The sequence below is a fragment of the Zerene cesonia genome, chromosome 7 (assembly GCF_012273895.1).
Source record: "Zerene cesonia ecotype Mississippi chromosome 7, Zerene_cesonia_1.1, whole genome shotgun sequence".
NCBI classification, from domain to species: Eukaryota; Metazoa; Arthropoda; class Insecta; order Lepidoptera; family Pieridae; genus Zerene; species Zerene cesonia.
Window position 1 is genome coordinate 4,509,525 of NC_052108.1, and position 20,271 is coordinate 4,529,795.

The 20,271-nt window shown below is 33.2% G+C and overlaps 1 protein-coding gene across 1 annotated transcript in view; it reads left to right on the forward strand.

The window, feature by feature from the left end:
* LOC119840721 (BAI1-associated protein 3) overlaps positions 1–20,271 on the forward strand; it is a 49,282-nt gene that overhangs the window by 14,236 nt on the left and 14,775 nt on the right. The window contains exons 5-14 of the mRNA XM_038367434.1: positions 5,436–5,661; positions 6,218–6,396; positions 8,367–8,530; positions 11,748–11,986; positions 15,345–15,557; positions 15,728–15,811; positions 17,164–17,328; positions 17,690–17,741; positions 19,528–19,624; positions 20,110–20,263. Of these exons, the coding sequence (XP_038223362.1) occupies positions 5,436–5,661; positions 6,218–6,396; positions 8,367–8,530; positions 11,748–11,986; positions 15,345–15,557; positions 15,728–15,811; positions 17,164–17,328; positions 17,690–17,741; positions 19,528–19,624; positions 20,110–20,263 (1,573 nt within the window). The remainder of the gene's footprint in view (positions 1–5,435; positions 5,662–6,217; positions 6,397–8,366; positions 8,531–11,747; positions 11,987–15,344; positions 15,558–15,727; positions 15,812–17,163; positions 17,329–17,689; positions 17,742–19,527; positions 19,625–20,109; positions 20,264–20,271) is intronic.

A 20,271-nucleotide genomic window follows, 5' to 3' on the forward strand; every position in this document is an offset into this window, starting at 1 on the left:
CGTAGACAGCTGGACACCTGGAATAACTTATAGGCAACTTCTAGAAATTAAAAACTTTTCGACGGATTTTATACGCGATTATTCATTATATTACTAACCCGATGTTTCAAACACTTTATAGCGAGCGTGGTCACGGGGAGACTGACTTACGCGGGTGAAACCGCGGGGCGCAGTTAGTCAATTATAATCGCGACATAGTATAAAACAAAGTTGGTTTCTCTATCTATCTCTACGTATGCTTAAATCTTTAAAACTACGCAACGGATTTTTAAGGGGTTCTTAATTGGATAGTGTGATTTAAGAGGAAAGTTGACATGTACAATAATATCTATTAAACTACTCCGAATTTAACGCTTGCGAAGCCGTCAACAAAAACTAGTATTTAAAAAAAAGTTTAAGATTAATAACGCGTCTTGAGCTTTTTTTATGAGAGCCATAACACGACTTCTTTTACTGTGACCACTGTGCGAAGTGAGCTATTTTTTGTTCAATGAGCAAATATGATATATATCCATACAATTTTTTGCTGCCAAAATAAACAATTTCATAATGAAAATCTGGGTGTGAGAATAATTTCAAATTATACATATTTGACATCAAAGCCGTAGGCGAAAATACTCAAAGCTGAAAATGTTAATATTATGATATTTGTTGTTATAAGACTTGTTACGAGAACTTGAGTTATTTTTAATATAATTGCCTTATAAGCGCACGTAGGCGAGCGGCGGCAGGCAAAAGCAATATAAAAATATAAGAATGCTTTCCATATTGTAGTTAGCATTAACAACTTTAATAATATGATTTACAATTTAAATAATTTCAGTACGACTTAGTATAAGAAATAGTTTTTTAATCATCCTATAAATATAAATATCAAATATACGACTTTGTGGCTTATATTTTTTTATGGGGAAACCCATGATACTTGATACGCATATAATAAACGACTGTTTAAGTTCAAACAAAACTGGCTTCACTCTCCGTAACATAAGCAAACAGTCAAGAAAAACATTGAATTTATAGTTCAGTAGTTTCTGAGTTTAACCTTAATAACTAGGCCTTTCTTATGTCATAGTCGGCAATGGAGATGGTGGGTCGCCTGATGGTAAGCGCTACCACCGCCCATGAAGATTTGGAGAAGCGTAAGGTCAATTACAGACCTTTCGCCTCTACAAATTTATTGCCGACTTTAATTGGGAAGGGATTAGGAAAGGATTGATGAGAGGCATAAAAGAAAGCACTGGGAAGGGTAAGGAAAAGGATATGGGCCTCCGGCTCTCCCGGTGACCGTACGAAACACAATAGCAAGCTATTATTTCACGTCGGTTTTCTGTGGGCCGTGATGCTTCCCCAGTGCGAGCTGGCCCAATTCGTGTCGAAGCGTGCTCGACTCCCACAATAAGATTTTCTTTTATAGGAGCAACCAATTCTTTATATACACTTATATTAAAAAAATTTTAAACATAAATGCTGGTAGCCAACACATCAATTTCACTCATTTATATAGGTGTACGGAAATGTAGAATGATGTATGGGTGGGCATGACGAGGTTGTTGTACACAACACAAAAACTATTGTAATTTAGTATGCAGGCATGGTCCAGAATGTTACGGTTCTGTCGTAGTATAAACATAATATCACTTTACACGTGCACAATAAAACCGACTTACGCTCAAGAATACGAGATGACGTTACTGCGATAAAAAGCACAAAAATATAAATGAAATTATTGTTTTTGGCTACCCAAAAAAAGAAATCATGACACAAGGGGTGGCTGATTACAATATTAAAAGCATAAATTAATAAATTCATGACATTCCCTATATACAAATGATAATTTAAATGATAGCTACTTTTTAAGTTTAAGTTTGCTCGTCCAGGACCTGCCCGGGTAAACTTTTTATTTGAAAAATCTAACAATCAGAAAGCCTTTAAAATCCAGAAACCTTTCAGTCGTTCTAAGGTTATAAGGAATGTAGCTAACGCGACTTTCTTTTATCTATTTAAATTTAAGACCCTTTGATAGAACGTTTCTCGAACTTGTCGCACGTTTTAGTCGTAATATTTCGTAAATCTTAATAATCATCACATTATAATATAAAAAAACCGGTTGAATACTAATAATCAACAAAAAGGGAATCGGTTCATTGAGTTTATTGAACATCGGTACAATAATTCATTTCAATTTGATTCAACGACGATCAATTGGCAATTTATTACTTAACAAGCAATAGAAAGACAAAGCCTTAACAATTATTTTAGCTGTTATTTTAGACATCATAAATGAAGGACTTGGGTGATTCATCTTTGTTTCTCAGAAACATATGACCGACTTAACAACTGAACATATTATAAGGTTTTTGCATAATATCCGAAGATAACTTTTTCACATATATAATGTGCACTTTAGTAAAATATACATATTAAATATTTGGCCAAATTTTACCTCATTTGCAGTAGGAAAATTATAACGCTTATTTATCAGAGATTTTCATAGACGTCTCAGTAGTTAGTAATACTTGTAATAATAAAATAATTTATACATATTCTGGGCTGTAAAAAAACTTCAAAATAAAAGGGCCTCATCCTTCATTTATTATTAATTGTAATATTCAAAATGAATGCCATGACAGTCTCCGAAAAGCTCAAAGATTTAATATCAGGAACATCTGGACGTAAAGTTTGTTTCTCGAGTTAAGGGGGTGGAAATTTAAGAAGTTGAGGATTTCTCTACAAAACCACTTACTCAATATAATATTAAAATGAATTTTTACGCTTTAAACGAAAGAAAAATTACAACTTTATATTAGAATAAATATCTTGTTAAATTCAATATTTTCTTATTAATATTATTATTACAATAAGCTATTTTGCTATATATTATTCAAATATATACTAAATAAATATATATATTAGGTATGTGATCAAAATTAAATATTTTTAAGAATGTTTATCCTTGGAACAATAATATTATTATATTATAATTTCTATTTGATTTGCACGGTTAATACAAATTAATCCTTCGTTTAAAATTATGACACGATTGGTTTGAAATAAATTTACCAAAACTACCCACAAGACGACAAAATATAAGAGCGATGTTAAAACGCTGTTTATATGTCTTCGTTCTTCCTTCTATCCTATCCTATCCTACTTATATTATAATCCTTCTATCCTACAATCCAATCCTACTAATATTATAAATGCGGAAGTCTGTAAGGATGTGTGTGTGTTTGTTACTCTTTCACGCAAAAACTCCTGAACGGATTGCAATGTACGTAGATAGCTGGACAACTGGAATAACATGTAGGCAACTTTTTATCCCGATACTCCTACGGGATACGGACTTACGCGGGTGAAACCACGGGGGGCAGCTAGTTATCAATAACAAAGAAATAAAAATTCTTATTATATTGATTTATTATGGAGCAATTATTTGAAGTCCGGTGTAATAATTCACGCTATCTATTAAAGGTAGTGAATGTATCGAAGAAGAGTTTACCTACACATAAAGTGTCAGTACTTACATGTGTCCGGCAAAGCATACAATACCTACTCGTCGCCGTGAATAGATACCTCCGGGTCCTATAGAAAACTGAGCTGGGTTTTGCCAATATTGTATAAAATCTACTTTATCTTTAAACAACTGTTATCACTCATTGTGTAATTTTACTGTTGAAAAACATGTATACAATAATCCATATAATAAATTTTTTTCTTAATAAAATATGTTTATGGTTTAAAGAGAAGAAAATAAGTTATTACCGCGGCTAAACAATTTTGATTTGAAACATAAAATACGAAATATTTAAATTTTTTGATAAAATAGAGAATATTCATACATTATGTTGATACATATGTGTTAAATCAATTATAGGACTTAACAAAATAAAACTTTATCAGTAAAATATGTTTTAAATAAAAAAAGTATTATTTAATAAGACAGCTTAAATTTTTTTTAACAAGTAGGTAGGTATTTCATGATTATGAGGATACGCTGATTCAGTTTTTTTATTACTTAACTATTATTGCTTAGACTACTTAAGAAATTGTTAACTTTCTCAAATTTTGTATAAGATAATTTTTTATAGAAACAAAAGTTTTAACCAACATAAACATTAGAAAATTAAAAAAAAAACTGCTGGATAACTTCTTTTCTTATATATACTAAATGACTTGATAACTACTTAAGTAATTTGTTTACTTTACTCCTTAATCATTTTCTCGAAACTTTATCCATCGCGGAAAGTAATGTACCTTCATCTTATTTGTTTTACTCGTTAAGTAAATAGCAACTCAGCTTATATGTTCAAAGTTCAACAGAAGTCTAATATATAAAGTTCTAAATGATCGTATTTAAGAAGACTTGCAAGGTTTGCTTTGTAAAATTTGAAACAAAAAAATTGTGCTTTTCGAACATAACATACAGAATGTTAAAAATTTGTAAACGTACCTAGACCGTTAAGGAAACAAGGATTTCAAACAAAATTTTCACACAAGAGTTTAGCTGTATCTGACAGCTTCACTGCGCAGTTTCACAACGCTGGACAGTTTTTTGAGCTGTTGAACAACTAACTCAGCCTAACTGAATCATAAAACATGTCGTCTCGCTGGAGTTGCAAAAACATAGACGAAAAAGATAAAGAGGACTATAATAAATCATCTCTATAAACAGCGACTAAGCCTACCTAAGAATACCTATATAAAATTACTTTACTTAAATATACCTTCATCAACTCATCCTGACATTCCTATACCTGACGCTCGATTTAATTTTCCATAAGGATCATTTTATGAGGTATTTTTTTTATCTTTAATATAGACATAATACATTATATTAAATTGTTATTGATGAAATGTGAATACGTAAATATTTATGGCGTTTACTTTTGTTTGACCTGAAAGTTATTGCAATATAAATTACGTTATTGTATCTATATTCCGAATAAAAATATTTCAAAGTACGAACCATATTATAGAAGTACATATAACGAAATAAATATTAGGAAACATTTATTTCATTATATGTACTTTTTTATTAGTACCAACCGATAACGAAACAAAGAACGAGTTCTGGGAGATGGCGGCACCGCCGCCTCATTGCAACTAACCTCATGCTGCAACAGAGCCAGAGTGGAGGCGAATCGGACCATGGCTCTTTTTTTTATTTCGTAGTCTTCGCGACGAGTTCTCAACGAAGCCAGAACTGTTCCTCACGTTTCGTTGTACAGTGTAATTTAAGTTGCTGCCTCATCGCCCCCATCGCATCGATTACCCATTTTAAACGCCCTTAGTGGGCGTTTATGATGATGTCGGATTATGGCCTCGACCTTCTCCGCCATATATCTATTTAAGTAATCTTCTCGAAGTTGATGAGACCCGGTAGTAGGTAAAGTTGTACGAGTAATGTGTACTTAGTATACGCTATTGTTCAGGGTTTAGCGATCCGTATTGCATGTTGGGTATCCAACCGGCGTCACTGCCCGCTTCCCCGAGGGCTTCAGAGGACGAGGGTCGCAAACACGGCTTCCGCTTGAGTTTCAAACGTCGCGACGGACGTCAACAGCGCGACAGTTTGGGCAGGCTGCCAGCCCGATACATTCGCGCCACAAGTGTGCGGCCTCACACCCTGTCGCCTAAATGGAATGAGACGTTCAAATTGTGAGTTGTTTATTATGTGTATGGTTGTTACTCGAATTCATATTTTATTTGGTTCTTTTGAACGTTTTTCCAAATATTCCCATTTAAACATATTCTAAATTCAAAACTCGAAATGTTCCAAATTCGAATTTTACTTTTTCCGAACTTTTATAATGCTATATATATCTCAACATACTCACATAATTATATTAAAATATTCATGATATCGAAATCGTTAAAAAAATATTGTATTAAAATAGTCAAGTTAAAGTCGAGATTTGTCGTCGACATGTACCTACGTAGGCTTATTCGTCGTACTCGAATGTCGAGAAAATAGTCAGTGGTAGTGGTTCTATTCGAGGAACTTCGTCGCCATAATAAGGTGGATGATTAATGTCTACCTTTCATAATTTATTAACAGGGACGTACTATTAATGTGTCATGACACTGTGATATGGCAGATTGTACATGCAAAAGACTAAAAGATTGAAATAGTTCCCAGCAACATTGTTGATTAGCTGTTGCTCAACAAATGCTTGTTCTGTTGCTAGAAATAACCTTGTATATCCTTTTACAGTGACATTGACGATATATCATCGGATGTGCTACACCTAGACATATGGGATCACGATGATGAGAGCTCCGTGCTAGACGCGGTATCACGCTTGAATGAGGTTCGAGGCGTCCGTGGCCTGGGACGTTTCTTTAAGCAAGTGTGCCAAAGCGCTCGCCAAGGGAGCCAGGATGACTTTCTTGGTATGCTAAATGTTTATATATTTATGATAGGAATATACATTTAGAAATTAAAAAACTTTTTAACGGATTTGAAGCGCGATTTATTCATTATTAACCCGACGTTTCGAACACTTTACAGCGAGCGTGGTCACGGGGTGACTGAGTCTCGCCGTGGTCACGGTCTTTAATTTCTAAATGTATTATACTTGCGTCAAATCAAACACAAGGAAAGAAAAAAATATTAGGAATATACATCTAACCATAATCGCTTTAACATAACAATTAAATATGGTAATATAAATGGACTCCAATTTATATCTGAATGTTTTCGAAAATCATAAAATGTGCTAATTTATCGCATATCAATTGTAATTCACCCATAAAATAATAAAGTATTATAAATAATAATTGCTATGTGTAATATGACATCTTACCTGAAATGGATGTACAGTTGTGAATTGTAAATTTGTATAATTTTGTAATTATAATAATTATTTATATTATAAATAATATCAAATAAAAATAAATAATTGGCATGGAAGGAATTTTATAATGATTATAATGCAGAAAAGTAAAAACCAAAATATCAAAATTAACTTACAAATTTGTATTAAATAAAATAATCACACAACATAAATTAAATAAGGCCGTATAATCAAATTACCTAAGCAATTCAATAAACTTTTTTTATTATTTTGTAGCTGGGCGATAATTTACGGCTTTCGTTCGCGTTACACGTTGTTTAAGGCGATAAGAGCTTGTAAATACTATTTAAATCCCAATTGCATGTGAAGCGCACATAAACAGTTTTAAATTGGCCAATCTGTATTTAAATTAATACTGAAAATATACAAGACAAAACTGCAGATTACAGACCTAATAAGATTATATTAATATTAAAAAAAAAATATTTAGATACAACTGTTTCAATTTTACAGTTTATTGGTTTTTATGTATATTCAGTGTTTATAATATCACGCAATCCTTACTAATATTTTAAAATAATGTAAAAGTAGCTCTTTCTCTTCACGCCTAAACAATGGAATCGATTAGGATGAAATTTGTTACAAAGATAGTCTTAGAGCCGAGAATGAACCTAGGATAGATTTTATCTTGAAAATCCCACGGGAACTACGCGAGAGAATCTATTTTGGAAGGGATGGAGCGGAAAACTAGGATATGATAAATATAAATAATTTTTCATCATACATCACAACACGACAAAGTAATCAGCCTCCTAACAGTAATAAACAATATTGTGTGGATAGTAATATTGACATATTATGCGTGTATTTTGCTATTCAACGGTTTTCGTAAAATTTGCTGTATGCCAACAGGCAAAATATAATAGACCTCGTTTGTTATTATCTTCGTCTATTTATAGTTATTCACTTTGTTAATTAACGTACCATACGTTTTGTTTGCCTCATTATAACAAACAATATTTTCCAGTTGTACCAGATAACTTGACGTTGCAGTATTTATGATATAAAGAATGTATGTAGGTCGGTACAGGTTGCGCTAATATATTTAGTAATATTGACAATATTTCCCTCCAGTGTTTAAAATATTAAATATACGTATTAGTTCTAACACAAAATGTGATGCTGATATTTTTTTCGTGACGAGGATCAAATTTTTGAACACGTTCGCGGCGTGTACGAAAATTGGATATGACAGAATTGGTAGAGGGACGATCTAATATTTATTTAACAGGGAAAGCGGTGGTTGCATTTGAAATTCGCTTAGAAAAGGAAATTATTTTAGCGTGTTTCGACAGCAAAGGTTTTGCTGGGCAAGCTCGAACACAAAAAAAAATCTAACTATCCTTCTGACTGCGGTTTCTTCCGTGTAGTTGAATTCTCATGGGAATCAGACCTTAGCGAAAGTAGAATCATCCCGTTGTCGTGAAAGTAGTTAAAAATCAAGTGCATCACTATTTTACAATATTAATTTGTTTTTAACAAAAATATAAAAGCGATATTTTATAGGATGTGTCAACATTCCGCTACGAGAAATCCCGTCTACTGGAGTGGAGGCGTGGTACAAGCTAGATGCCCGCTCACAGCGCTCATCCGTGCAAGGCCGGATTCGACTCCGACTCTGGCTATCTGCTCGTGAAGCCGGAAGACATGATGACGACAATTGGCAGCAAGTGAGTAAAATTTAGACTAATTTTAAATGAACGGAACTTATCCCTCCTAGCTCCTAACCTTTGCAAATTTTCATGAGCGGTGGTCATCGCTTACCATAAGATGAACCCTAACTAGCTAGTTAACCCACTGCGAAATAAAAATAAAATTTAAAATGATTAGAAATACATATAATAGAACATTGTTGAGGTAAGTCGGGGGAAGGTATAAGATCCATGTTTATGTAGAATTTTGTGAATTGTTTTGTTATCTAAATATAGAATTTAGTAATAGATTCTTGTATGGATTTTACCTAATATAGATGACTTGTATATTTTTGACGAAAAACATTGTGACGCATTAAAGTATGACATTACTATTTAGATTAATTATGTAAATTTTTTAAAATTTCAATGTATAAATAAGTATAAGACAATGAGTTTAACATTACATACATACATCCATCGCGAAATAACTTCAAATTGAATTTTATATCTTTATTAAAAATACTATTTCGCTAGATATGTAAATTACCTGTCGAGAATCTTTAATAACGAAACCCGAATCTGAAAGGGAAACAAATCGAAACAGCGAACACAAAAACGTATAAAAACTACGGATAGTTCGGTCAGTTTTCCCATCTCTACCTATCAGAAACCGCATAAAAGTGTTTCGAAATGGAAAATCAAAAACTTTAATGTTGAAGGATTTATTTTAAACAAGAAATATTTTTGATCGGTAAATATCAGTTCCATAATTGTGCTGATTTTTATAGTTATTGAGTGATTGTATAAGGATATATGTATAGGGTTAATAGCTAAAGACATTTACTATTGACAACACATAACAAACAATCATACAGTTTAATAGCTTTTAGCGAAAAGCCTATAAAACTTTTACGCAGTAGTTTAGCAGATTGCCAATATGCCGCTGAACCACCATAACCTAATGTTATTGAGCACATACCCGGTTTAATTACGTTGTTAAGTGAAGCTTATTGCTTTGTAAGTGCACATCGCGACATAATTAAATTTTTCATTTCAAATACCAACATCACATTCGTGATATTCCTTTCTTAACCCTCTGTCCTTTCTCGTGCTATTTATTTTTCGTGTATATGACGTCGTTATTTTTATAATTACTAGTCCTGATAATAAACGTGATGGAAAATTTCAATAAAATAAAAAAATGTAGCAGGAGAGAAAACCCATTGGAAATGGAACAGAATAAAACAAAAATTAAAGGAAAAATAATTTAAGTACGATCCAAAGTCGCGAAGTTTGAGTGGCTGAGGTTTTGCGTAATAAACTTTTACTAGATTTCCGGTAAAACTACGAGTGCTACGGAAAAAGTTGAATGAAAGATTAGTGTAACTCAAAGATCTACAACTGTTGTATTTGCACTTTTTTAGCATTACCTCAAAGTTTATATAAAAATAATAATAAATTAACCAAATATTCATTTTTCACAAAAGATTCAGCTTCGGTTTTAATGTTACAATGTTGACCTCCGCAGAGATGCCTCTCATCATGCGTAACCTTATGCCCGTATTTATATCGACAAAACAACATGGCATCTTGACTGTTACACCCAGTATAACATATCAGCTGAATGAACATCTTCGGCCTCGCGTAATAAGTGAGCCAGCGAGTGAAGCAGAATTGCGATTACACGATAAATCCAATTCATTCCCCTGAGGTACTTTATTCACTTTACATTCAATGGGACCGGCTCTTTTACGCTTCAAAAGTTTTCACGTTCCAGTTTCTTTTTCAGCATTTAGGTAATCCACTTATATCTTCTTAAAATGTTTTAATGATGCTATTATCTACTTGATTTGAGTGTGATTATTTGTTGCACTTTATTGTAATTTTACTATAATAACTTCTTTAGTGTTTGTTATGGCTGCCTAGGCAAACCATATCCTAAAAAAAGCTTCCACATCACTCATGATCTGCAAATAAATAATTATAATTCTTGCAGTATATTTTCATCGATCTTTTCTTTGTTAAAGAAGAAAGTAACTCGTTGTAAACCCTATCGATGGGTCGCGAATGGCGTGCTAGTATAATTTAACGCATAATTGCTGTCTAGGTTTGCACAGGAACAGGTGCGATGATTCACAATGATTTACCCTAAGTGTAGTAGACTCATTTCTCATTCATTCACATTGTGGTGAATAGAAGAAAATGTGTTCCAATTATCTTGCACTAGTTCTATAACATAGTTCGAAATGAAGGGCCAGATATACAAAATATGTATAGTAAAAAAATAAAATAAAAACACTCTTATAGAATAGATAGAATCGACAAAAATAATTTATTAAACAAGAGTAGTACAAAGGCAGCTTGCTAAGTACCACTGCTTTTGCCTTATTATTATATACATGCACTTTATTTGAAATTGTAGTCCATAGAGTCGATTTGCATCGCAGTTGTTTTATCTGCATATCTACCTTTGCATCAAATTTCCCGACGATGTTGTAGTTGATACCCAATATCATATTCCTGGAATATTCATATCCACTTTACATATGAACCGAAGATCAAACCATTACTATATTTGCTTCGTGTAAATAGTCTGAAATTCATATTACTACGAGTATTAGCAATTGCATAATACTATATTCGTTGTTATACAATTGCCTAGGTGCCCTAAAGATAATATATCTAATGTGATTTACGATATGCTATAATATTACAAAATAATATATAGTATAATAATCGTAGGTTGAGATTTTTAATGACGCAGAAATTTAGAGTAATGGAAAACATCAAATCCATGTGATTGAAATAAAACGCCAAATACGTTATATTTTTTATGTCATCTTTGGCATCCATTGCTGGTAATAAGCGCTGATGGTAAGTGCCATGAACCATGAACATTTGGTGAGGCATATCGATTGCAGACCTTAAGCCTCTACAAATGGATTGCCGACTTCAAATTCAAGGAATAGAGAGAGGAATAAAGGAAAGGACTGAGAAGGGTAAGGGGAAGGATGTGGGCCTATTGTTACATTCTAAATTCATATCTAGCTACTTTTTAATCTGGATGACTGATGCTGATGCAAATTCTATTCGTGGAAAATTTTAGCCTCTGGGTATTCCTGTGATCTTAAGTCTATACAAAATAGAGATGTAGCCTATCCATTGCTACTAATTCTTACTACATATTATTATGAAGTTTTCTTGTTCTTGTTTCTTTGTATTAAACACTAATTAAAATAATTTATCGTCTAAGGTACGCCAACACGAACGCCTCTTTGGTGTCCTTCTAGCGCATGAGGTGGAGACAGCTTCTAACGTTACAAATGAGGGTGCTGAAAGCGACAGTCACACTTGGGAGGGTGACCTATGCGGCGCAGCTCAAACCTTGCTGCATCAACACGCCGTGCAAGGCGACTTGAGCTCGCTGCAAGCTGCTATCGCACGATTTGCCGCTGCTTGCCGACTAAACAGCGAGGCGCCATTGGATCCAAAGTAAGAATTGTATTGAGCCTATTCGATAATAAGTTATTTTTTATTGTTTTTTTTTGCGTTGTGTCCTGCTTATTCTATTCATGATATTTTGCTCATACGTATATTTTATTTATTTCAACATATGAAAACTTTTGTATTTAACGGCCCAATAAAACCTAATTACGAATTAAACGGTTAGGTACATACTATATAATAGGTACATAGTATATAATACGCCTAACGGCATCTAAAATAGTCTAGTAAACGCCTAATAATTTCCTGAATTAATTGGTAGATATTGGGCATTAATATTATGTAGTATTTTTCCGATACTGTTACAACTATTGAACAAAATTGTTAAACGTTTAAATCTTTATTATGAAATTAATTAAAAATTGTATTCATATTGACCGACACCAAACTACATTCACGGATTTTAATCCGCACAATTTTATATATCAGGAAGCAATATGTTTATAACAAACTTCATACAATTTCAACAGCTCGCCTCGAGGTAAAATGATTAATTAAAGGTCGATCTGAATATCCATTAATTGAATCAGGAGAATAAATGCACGTCCGATAGAGTAACTTTGTTCTCGTAGATTGCATTACTGGTGACGTAAAGTCATCTGCAATACAATTTCCTGGGAGTAATTAATCGAACGGAACACGTAAAGGAACGTTGCATCTGTTTTTGACGCGCTATTAAAACCTCAGTAAAGGTAAATGGTTGCCGTGGCTTTACATACACGTGGGTATAGAGCGCTCCATTAGACACGACCCTTTGAAAAAAAAAATATTCACAGCGCACGTAATTAAGTTACGGTGTAGTTTTTTACTTTTGTACAGAAAGCTAATTCTAGTGGATTCCTTATCTTATACCTTTAAACGAGCAATTCTTGTATATATATATATAATTGGAATCTCGGAATCGGCTCCAACGATTTTCATGAATTTAGTATATAGGGGGTTTCGGGGGCGATAAATCGATCTAGCTAGGAATCTTTTTTAGAAAATGTCATATTCGTGTTTTTTTTTCCTGACATCTATTAGTGAATAATAATACTATTTTGCTTCGTAGATAGCTGGACAACTGAAATAACACATAGGCACTTTTTATACCGATATTCCTACGGGATACGGACTTACGCGGTTTCAACCGCGGGTCACAGCTAGTTATCTTTATAACAAATAATCTTCTATAAAGATTGTTATAATATATATACATATATATGTTTCACCATATATTACCATATGGTTTGTTATAAAACATCCATATATTGACGCAGTCAACAAAGTTATGTTGACTTTGATATAAATCTGGAGTTTCGAAGTTTCTCTCCAGGTGTAAGTAATTACGGGACCATAACTGACTTAAACTTGTGATGTTGTTAACTATTATTCCCATACTAAAACTACCCTTTGTTCGGTGGATAGACTTACGGTACGTTTTCATATTCGACGAGTTCGATTTAATAGATGCGATATTTTTAGCGGTGGGTCACCTGATGGTAAGCGCTCCCACCGCCCATGAAATTTATAAAGCAGTTAGACAATTTGTCTTACGCTTCTTAAATGGATAATCGCAAATGGATTATAGTCTTTTAAAGATAAGATGGGATATATTTATGTGGGGAATAAAAGAAAGGACTTGGAAGAGTAAGGGATATTGTGCGGGCATCCATCTCCATAATTCACTGTACGAATCACAATTACATTTACATGCTACTTTTTACCTACAATTTTCTATGTAGTGTAGTACCTAAGCGTGCTCAACTTCCACAATGATATATATAGATATACAGTACGTATAATATTACAATATTTATGTATGGTTATTTATATCTATTTGTGTAATTTTATTTTTTATATTTATTTTATACTAGCATCCGCTCGCGGCTTAACCCGCGTGAAATTAGGACTTTTACAAATGATTTGGTGGTTGTCTATTCTTGTTTTATTCCAAAGGAACATTTAATCGGGATAAAAAGTATCCTATCACCCAATTCGGCTCATAACCTGTTTATATCTCAAATTTCATCAATTCCGTTCAATAGTTTCAGCGTTATTGACGGACAAATATCCAAAAAACCAAATTTTCACATTTATGATATTACTAGCTTTTGCCCGCGGCTTCGCACGCGTTAAATTCGGAGTAGTTTAATAGATGTTATTATACATATAAACCTTCCTCTGAAATCACTCTTCATATCATACATAGGGACATAGAGACGGAGAAAGTGACTTTGTTTTATACTATATAGTGATTGTGTTAGTGTGATAATGTTAGTGTGATGTGATGTGATGCATACTAGCGGTCAGTCCCGGTTAGATTCTCTGCATAAGAGCTTTCAATGCGCCTTAACAAAAACGTTAAAAAATGGTGAATTGGTCGCGTTGTTCTGGAGTTTTACACTTGGCAACATTTGGCGATTTATTTCCATTTAAAAAGATTGTAGTGGTATTTTTGTGTATGTGTTTTTAAAATATGCTTTTATATAACTTTTGTCTATTGTTTTTGTTTTTATTACTTTGTTTTTTTCCACCTACCTTATCTGTTTTTTGTTGATTTCTTTTTAAGAAGCAATGTGAATAATTCTTGACGAAAACCATAATTTGAAGAAGAATTTCTCTTGTGAAGCAAGATTTTAAAAGTTATGTTTTTAAAAGGGGTAAAGCTTTTAATAACCCAACATCTCACAAAGCGCATATACATTTTTTTGGCCTATAAGACCCTTATTTATATCAGTGAAGTTACCCTATAAAATTAGGCCATATATTAATGCGTGAACTCACGATCCTTGCGTGGCTCTGCCAATGAGCGTCAAAAATAATTCCTAGGAATACCGTCACACCTACTTGATCTATCTTAATTTCTTCAGGAAATATTTAATGTTGTCTCGGTTGATTGACGTAATTTCTAAAATAAATGATTTTGTTTTAATTTATGTTTTTATTCAAATTATTTAATGTCATCTGTTTATTAGAGTGTTTGTATTTGGGATTGTTGTTGATAGGTCGTCCGCAACTAAGTTACGTACAGAAGTGATTAATATATAATATTATAAGAGGTCCGAGAATACTCACTTGTGATACACCTATTAATTATGATGATGTTGTGTTTTAACCATTCTGTATATGTAATTTCCACACATTGCATATAATTACTGAGGTAAAAATATTTCAATGTTTCAAACATATCCTTGACCAAGTGTAACGGTAAATACTTCATGTTACAATCATCTTAGTCTGGAATAGAACAATTTTATCTACCCTAGTACAACGAGTGAAGCTGGAGGATGCTGCTATTTATGGAATAATTTGATGATGTACTGAATGGAATTCAGTTATAATAATTTGCAATGTTGTCACTCAGGTACATGTTCAAACTGCTTAATGAGCTAGAGCGAGCCTGGTGTGCGAGCGAGGCTCTAGTGGGGGGCGGTAGTGGCGACGCGGGCGCATGTGCCTCACGCGACGAGGAGCGCTGGCTCGCCGACTGCTTCGGCGAGTTTGTGGAGCGAGCTCTGCACCAATTGAGACTCCATAGGGACTTGTACCCAGTCCTTCATCACCTCAGCTTGAACAAGTAATATTTTTGATTGGTTTATGAAATAAATTTAAATATTATTTCTTTGTTTTGGTGTACCTCGCTCGAAGCATAATTTACTTCGATTTTACCTTTTTTCACTGACGTTCTCAGATACTATACAAGAAGGTTCATAGTTGATAGCATGTGTTATTTTATTCGTTTTATAGGTTGGAATATCTTCTCCGATGTTTAAATCAACTGTCCCAGATGAAGGCTTTCTGGAGGTGCTGTCCGTTTAGCAAGGAAATGCGGTAAGATATTTATTAAAGTTAATAAATATATTGTATAATTAACTAGCTGTGCCCCGCGGCTGGAGTTTTACGTTAGGTATATGTTTCCTATTTTTATAATTCCTCCTCTTGGTTTCCTCGATAAATGGACTATCCAATACAAAAATAATTATTTTTATTTTAAGCAGTAGTTCTTTAGCTAAGCACATTCAACCAAACAAATAAACTCTGGCGTTTTATTATATTAGCGATATAATATTCGTAAGCTGTACGTTATACAGAGAAATTGTGTGTAGTAGATAAATATTATCCTCATCAGAAACCCTTAAAACTACAATTAATAATTAAGGAAAGACGAGACGAATCCATCATACTGCAATTAATCGGATTCAAAGGTACAAGTATATCTAAATTGATACTTATTCCGGTATCGAAGTTAACTCGCAGAGAGTTTTCCTTGGATTAGATTATTTATCTCGTTCTTTCTCTAGCATATATACATACTTTCTCAACCTCTCCTTAGCCTTTTTCTATCTCTTCTAAGAACGTCTTTTAGATATATTTAGTACTTGTTACATGTCAAAGATAACAGAGCACCTAGATACATGACAAGATATTAAAAATATATGTGTGTTTAAAATTTTCAAATATTCTGATACATATAAATCAATACGATTTACAATAAATTCAAATCCGTATTATATTTTCCTTTATATTAATATAAATAAGCTCGCGCCAGCATATCACTACATACTATAAAGCAAAGTCGTTACCCGCGTATGTATGCTTAAATCTTTAAAACTACGCAATGGATTTAGATGAGGGATTGTTTTAATAGATGAAGTGATTTAAGAGAAAGTTTTATATGTAAAATAACACCTACAAAATTACTCCGAATTTAAAGCTGTGGGCATAAGCTCGTTAAAAGCAGAAGAAAAATCATTACGGAAACTAATGTATTGGACCAGTTTATTGGATGGCAGAGAGTATCGCAACTCTCGACGCGTACCCACTGATCCTAATGGCGTCGATACAATAACGGCCAGGGTTGCGGTCTGGGGATATAAATAGATTTAAAACTCTTCGTACCCTGAGTGGCCCTGTGAGTAACTACAACATAATTGTGGTTAACACATTATGTTTTGATATAATGGTTGGAAATGAGACTACGTTCAGTTCATGTTGTAATCTGTTAGCAAAGTTTTCGGACAACACAATACTCTGTAAAACACAATCGCTTACGACAGTAACAAAGTAAACATGATATGTTATTTATCCCATTGAATACTTATAACTCTTGGCGATCTGATACTTTTATAACATTATAAAATTAATAATTCTTCGACGTATAAATGACTCGTTTTATAATATAGGAGTGAAATAGTCGCATCACTGCGAAAGGGAACTGCGGAGTGGTACGAAGCCTTGTGCGCTCAAGATACTGAATCGGAACGGGGAGAGGATCTAGTCAACCTAATCACACTTGTACAAATTGATCTGCAGCAAGGTCTTACATACTACCACCCCCTGTTTGAAACGTAAGTTCACCTCGATGTAGTTAAATGCATATTTAAATCGATTCACTGAAGAGTTATTTCAGGAATTTATGAAATTACAAGTATCTGTAATTAGCTGTTTGACTTATGTAGATGTTATTTTAATAAGGTATTGAAAGTGGCGTAACTGTTGCGTTTAAATTTTGCGGAGATTCATACAGCGCTGTAGTGGCCTTTATTAAATGGAAACTCGTGGAATTTTACTCAGTTTGCCAACCCGTTGCATCCGTTGTCACAGCATTTCTCTCTTAATTATCTCTTTTTAGATATACTTTTCATTGTTTAATTTTATATAACTTAGACCATTAGGTACATAATGTATTGCATGTTTTTTTTTTTATAGGACTAACAACGTCCCATACTTCAACGTTGTTTTTACACAGATTGATAAAATGGTAAGTTTGTTACTTTATAACGATAGAAACATAAACAATTGAATGCCATACAAATACTCGTCATTAATATAGTTGTACAATGTTCGAAATATTGAAGTAATTTATGGAAATGTTAAAAGCTGCATTTTGTTTTATTATATTCATTATTTTAATGAGTTAAATGAATATTCCTTTGCGCAATCACCGTAAAGATTGCCAATTTATGCGGAAATCGAAATTGGAAGCCCTTGATAGCTATGAAAAAGCAATCCATTACACAAAGCACTTATCCTGGGGGATTGCGATATCTATTCAAAATAAAATAAAAAAATCTTTCATAAATATATCTTTCATCGTAAGCTTATTTAACAAGGAAAACACTGCCGTTTGAATATTCAACTGTAAATTTTATATTCGAAATAGATAGTTTGCAAAGTAAAGTGACTATAATAAACAACAAACGAAGCTTTCGGTCGTGCGAATATACATGCTTGAACTAGGCACTACGTATAGCTTTATGCTAGCTATGAAATTCTTTATTTATTTTATCTGTATTTGCAATGCAATTGCACGTCCGTATTTTTATTGGAAAGCAATTTGATGTTATTATTCAATGTTATAATTGGAAAGCAATTCAAATATACGCCAAACGATACGCTTTTAAATATTAAATTACATATAAAAAAATCTATGATCTCGTTTTCTATCAACACCGTTTGCTACAATTGATTTTCATCAGTAGGAAAGTGTACCTACGTATATAAATTATTCATACAAATGCTTGATGCAAGCATAAACGGTTTCATTTGAATGTTTTTTTTCCTTTTTACTTCAAACTTCACATACTGCACCTAAACAATTTATTACAAGAAAATCAATTAGAACGTGTTATTCATATTAAGCTAGTAAAATGCTATCAAATATCTTAAAATGGTGATTTGTTTTCGTGATTATAATCGTATTCCTTCAAATAATAATTGCCTTCAAGTGTAACGGTTTATCTTTTGTCAGGTTCTATGATTACATAGCTTGCTGTATTATTTTTCCTTATCGAAATAATAATACTGTTGCTACTCACGATACTTGTAGCCATGAATGAATGTCATTAAAAGCCGTAAATCAGTTAAATAGCTTTTATGATTATTCACTTAATACGTTTTATGGAATAACGGAAATGTTGGGCTGTCCAGTCTTTCAGCTACAGAGACAATAGCTCGATTGTTTTTATAATGATGTAATAATGTCGAAAACATTATATAAACCTTTCTTATACAGTCTCATATGATACTCAGATCTAGAGTGTCACTTCTATAAACTTTAGCTTTATAAATAATTCTATAAGAGAACTATAACAGATTATGTAGCTGAGTAAAGTTAGTGTATCTTTTATCTAAGACAGTTTTTACGACGGTGAAGCTTCGTAAGATAGCTATAAAAACAAAATAATGTAAAAACGACTGCGCACCGAGACCGGGAACGGTTTCTTCCAAACCATTTCCCCAACCTAAATACATATTCATTTGAACAGTATTGTTTTACATTTATAAAATATAGAGATTACAATGAAATATCTTATGTCAAAATACCATCTGGTTCTATTTCTGGTACATTTTTTAATGTTTTCCAATATAAGAGTACCGGATAATACGTCGGGTATTCTTAACTCAAATCATTATACATCATTTACACATTACTTCAAGTCTTCAAAGTTCAATAAGCTTAGATTATTCCAATCCAACACACAAAATATGGAGGAAAGCAAATGAGTGAGAGCCGGCTTTAAGTTAAATGAAGCATTTGACTACAGGTGTCCGAAGATGTAAAGCAATGTGTTGAGGTCTGGATATCGGAAGGTTGGTGTGGCGTAGCCGAAGAGGATTGCTACGATGAGCACGGGAATGCGGGTAATTACATGCATTTACGGAAACATTTTATCAGTAAACTGGTAGTGAATAAGTGTATAAAAATATGAAATAGGGCTCTCCATTATCTCAATTTTACGTTGGCCTGTTATTTAATGAATATTAACTAAATATCAAGTATTAGCAATAGTTGATTTGCTCTTTTATTGTAATAAAATTCTTTCTGATATTGTCACCTAAATAGCATCCAACTTTACATTAAATAAATTTTTTGTTTGTTATATAATTATTAAGGATCTACGAGTATATTATGTTGAGCACAATGGTTATCAAAATAAAAAGAACAAACTTTGACATTAACAGAAATAAATACATTCCGAAAAGTATTTTACTTTAAAGTGTTGTGTGTGGTCGTATTGTCGAACAGTTTAAAGATTTATCACTTTCGCAGCATTAATACGAAACAATATTCTGCACGCACAATAAATTCAAGTAAAAGGGTGTGAATTAGTACGGGTGTATTTTAGTATGCAGCGTGGTGTCAGCAAAGACATTGCCGTTCGAGGTGCTGGCGGCAGTGCGGGAGCTATGCACGGCGGCCTCACCCGCTCCTCTTGCGCACGCGCCGCACGCGCCGCACGCGCCCCACGACCCGCCGCCGCAGCTTCTAGAAGCTTACCAGTGAGTAT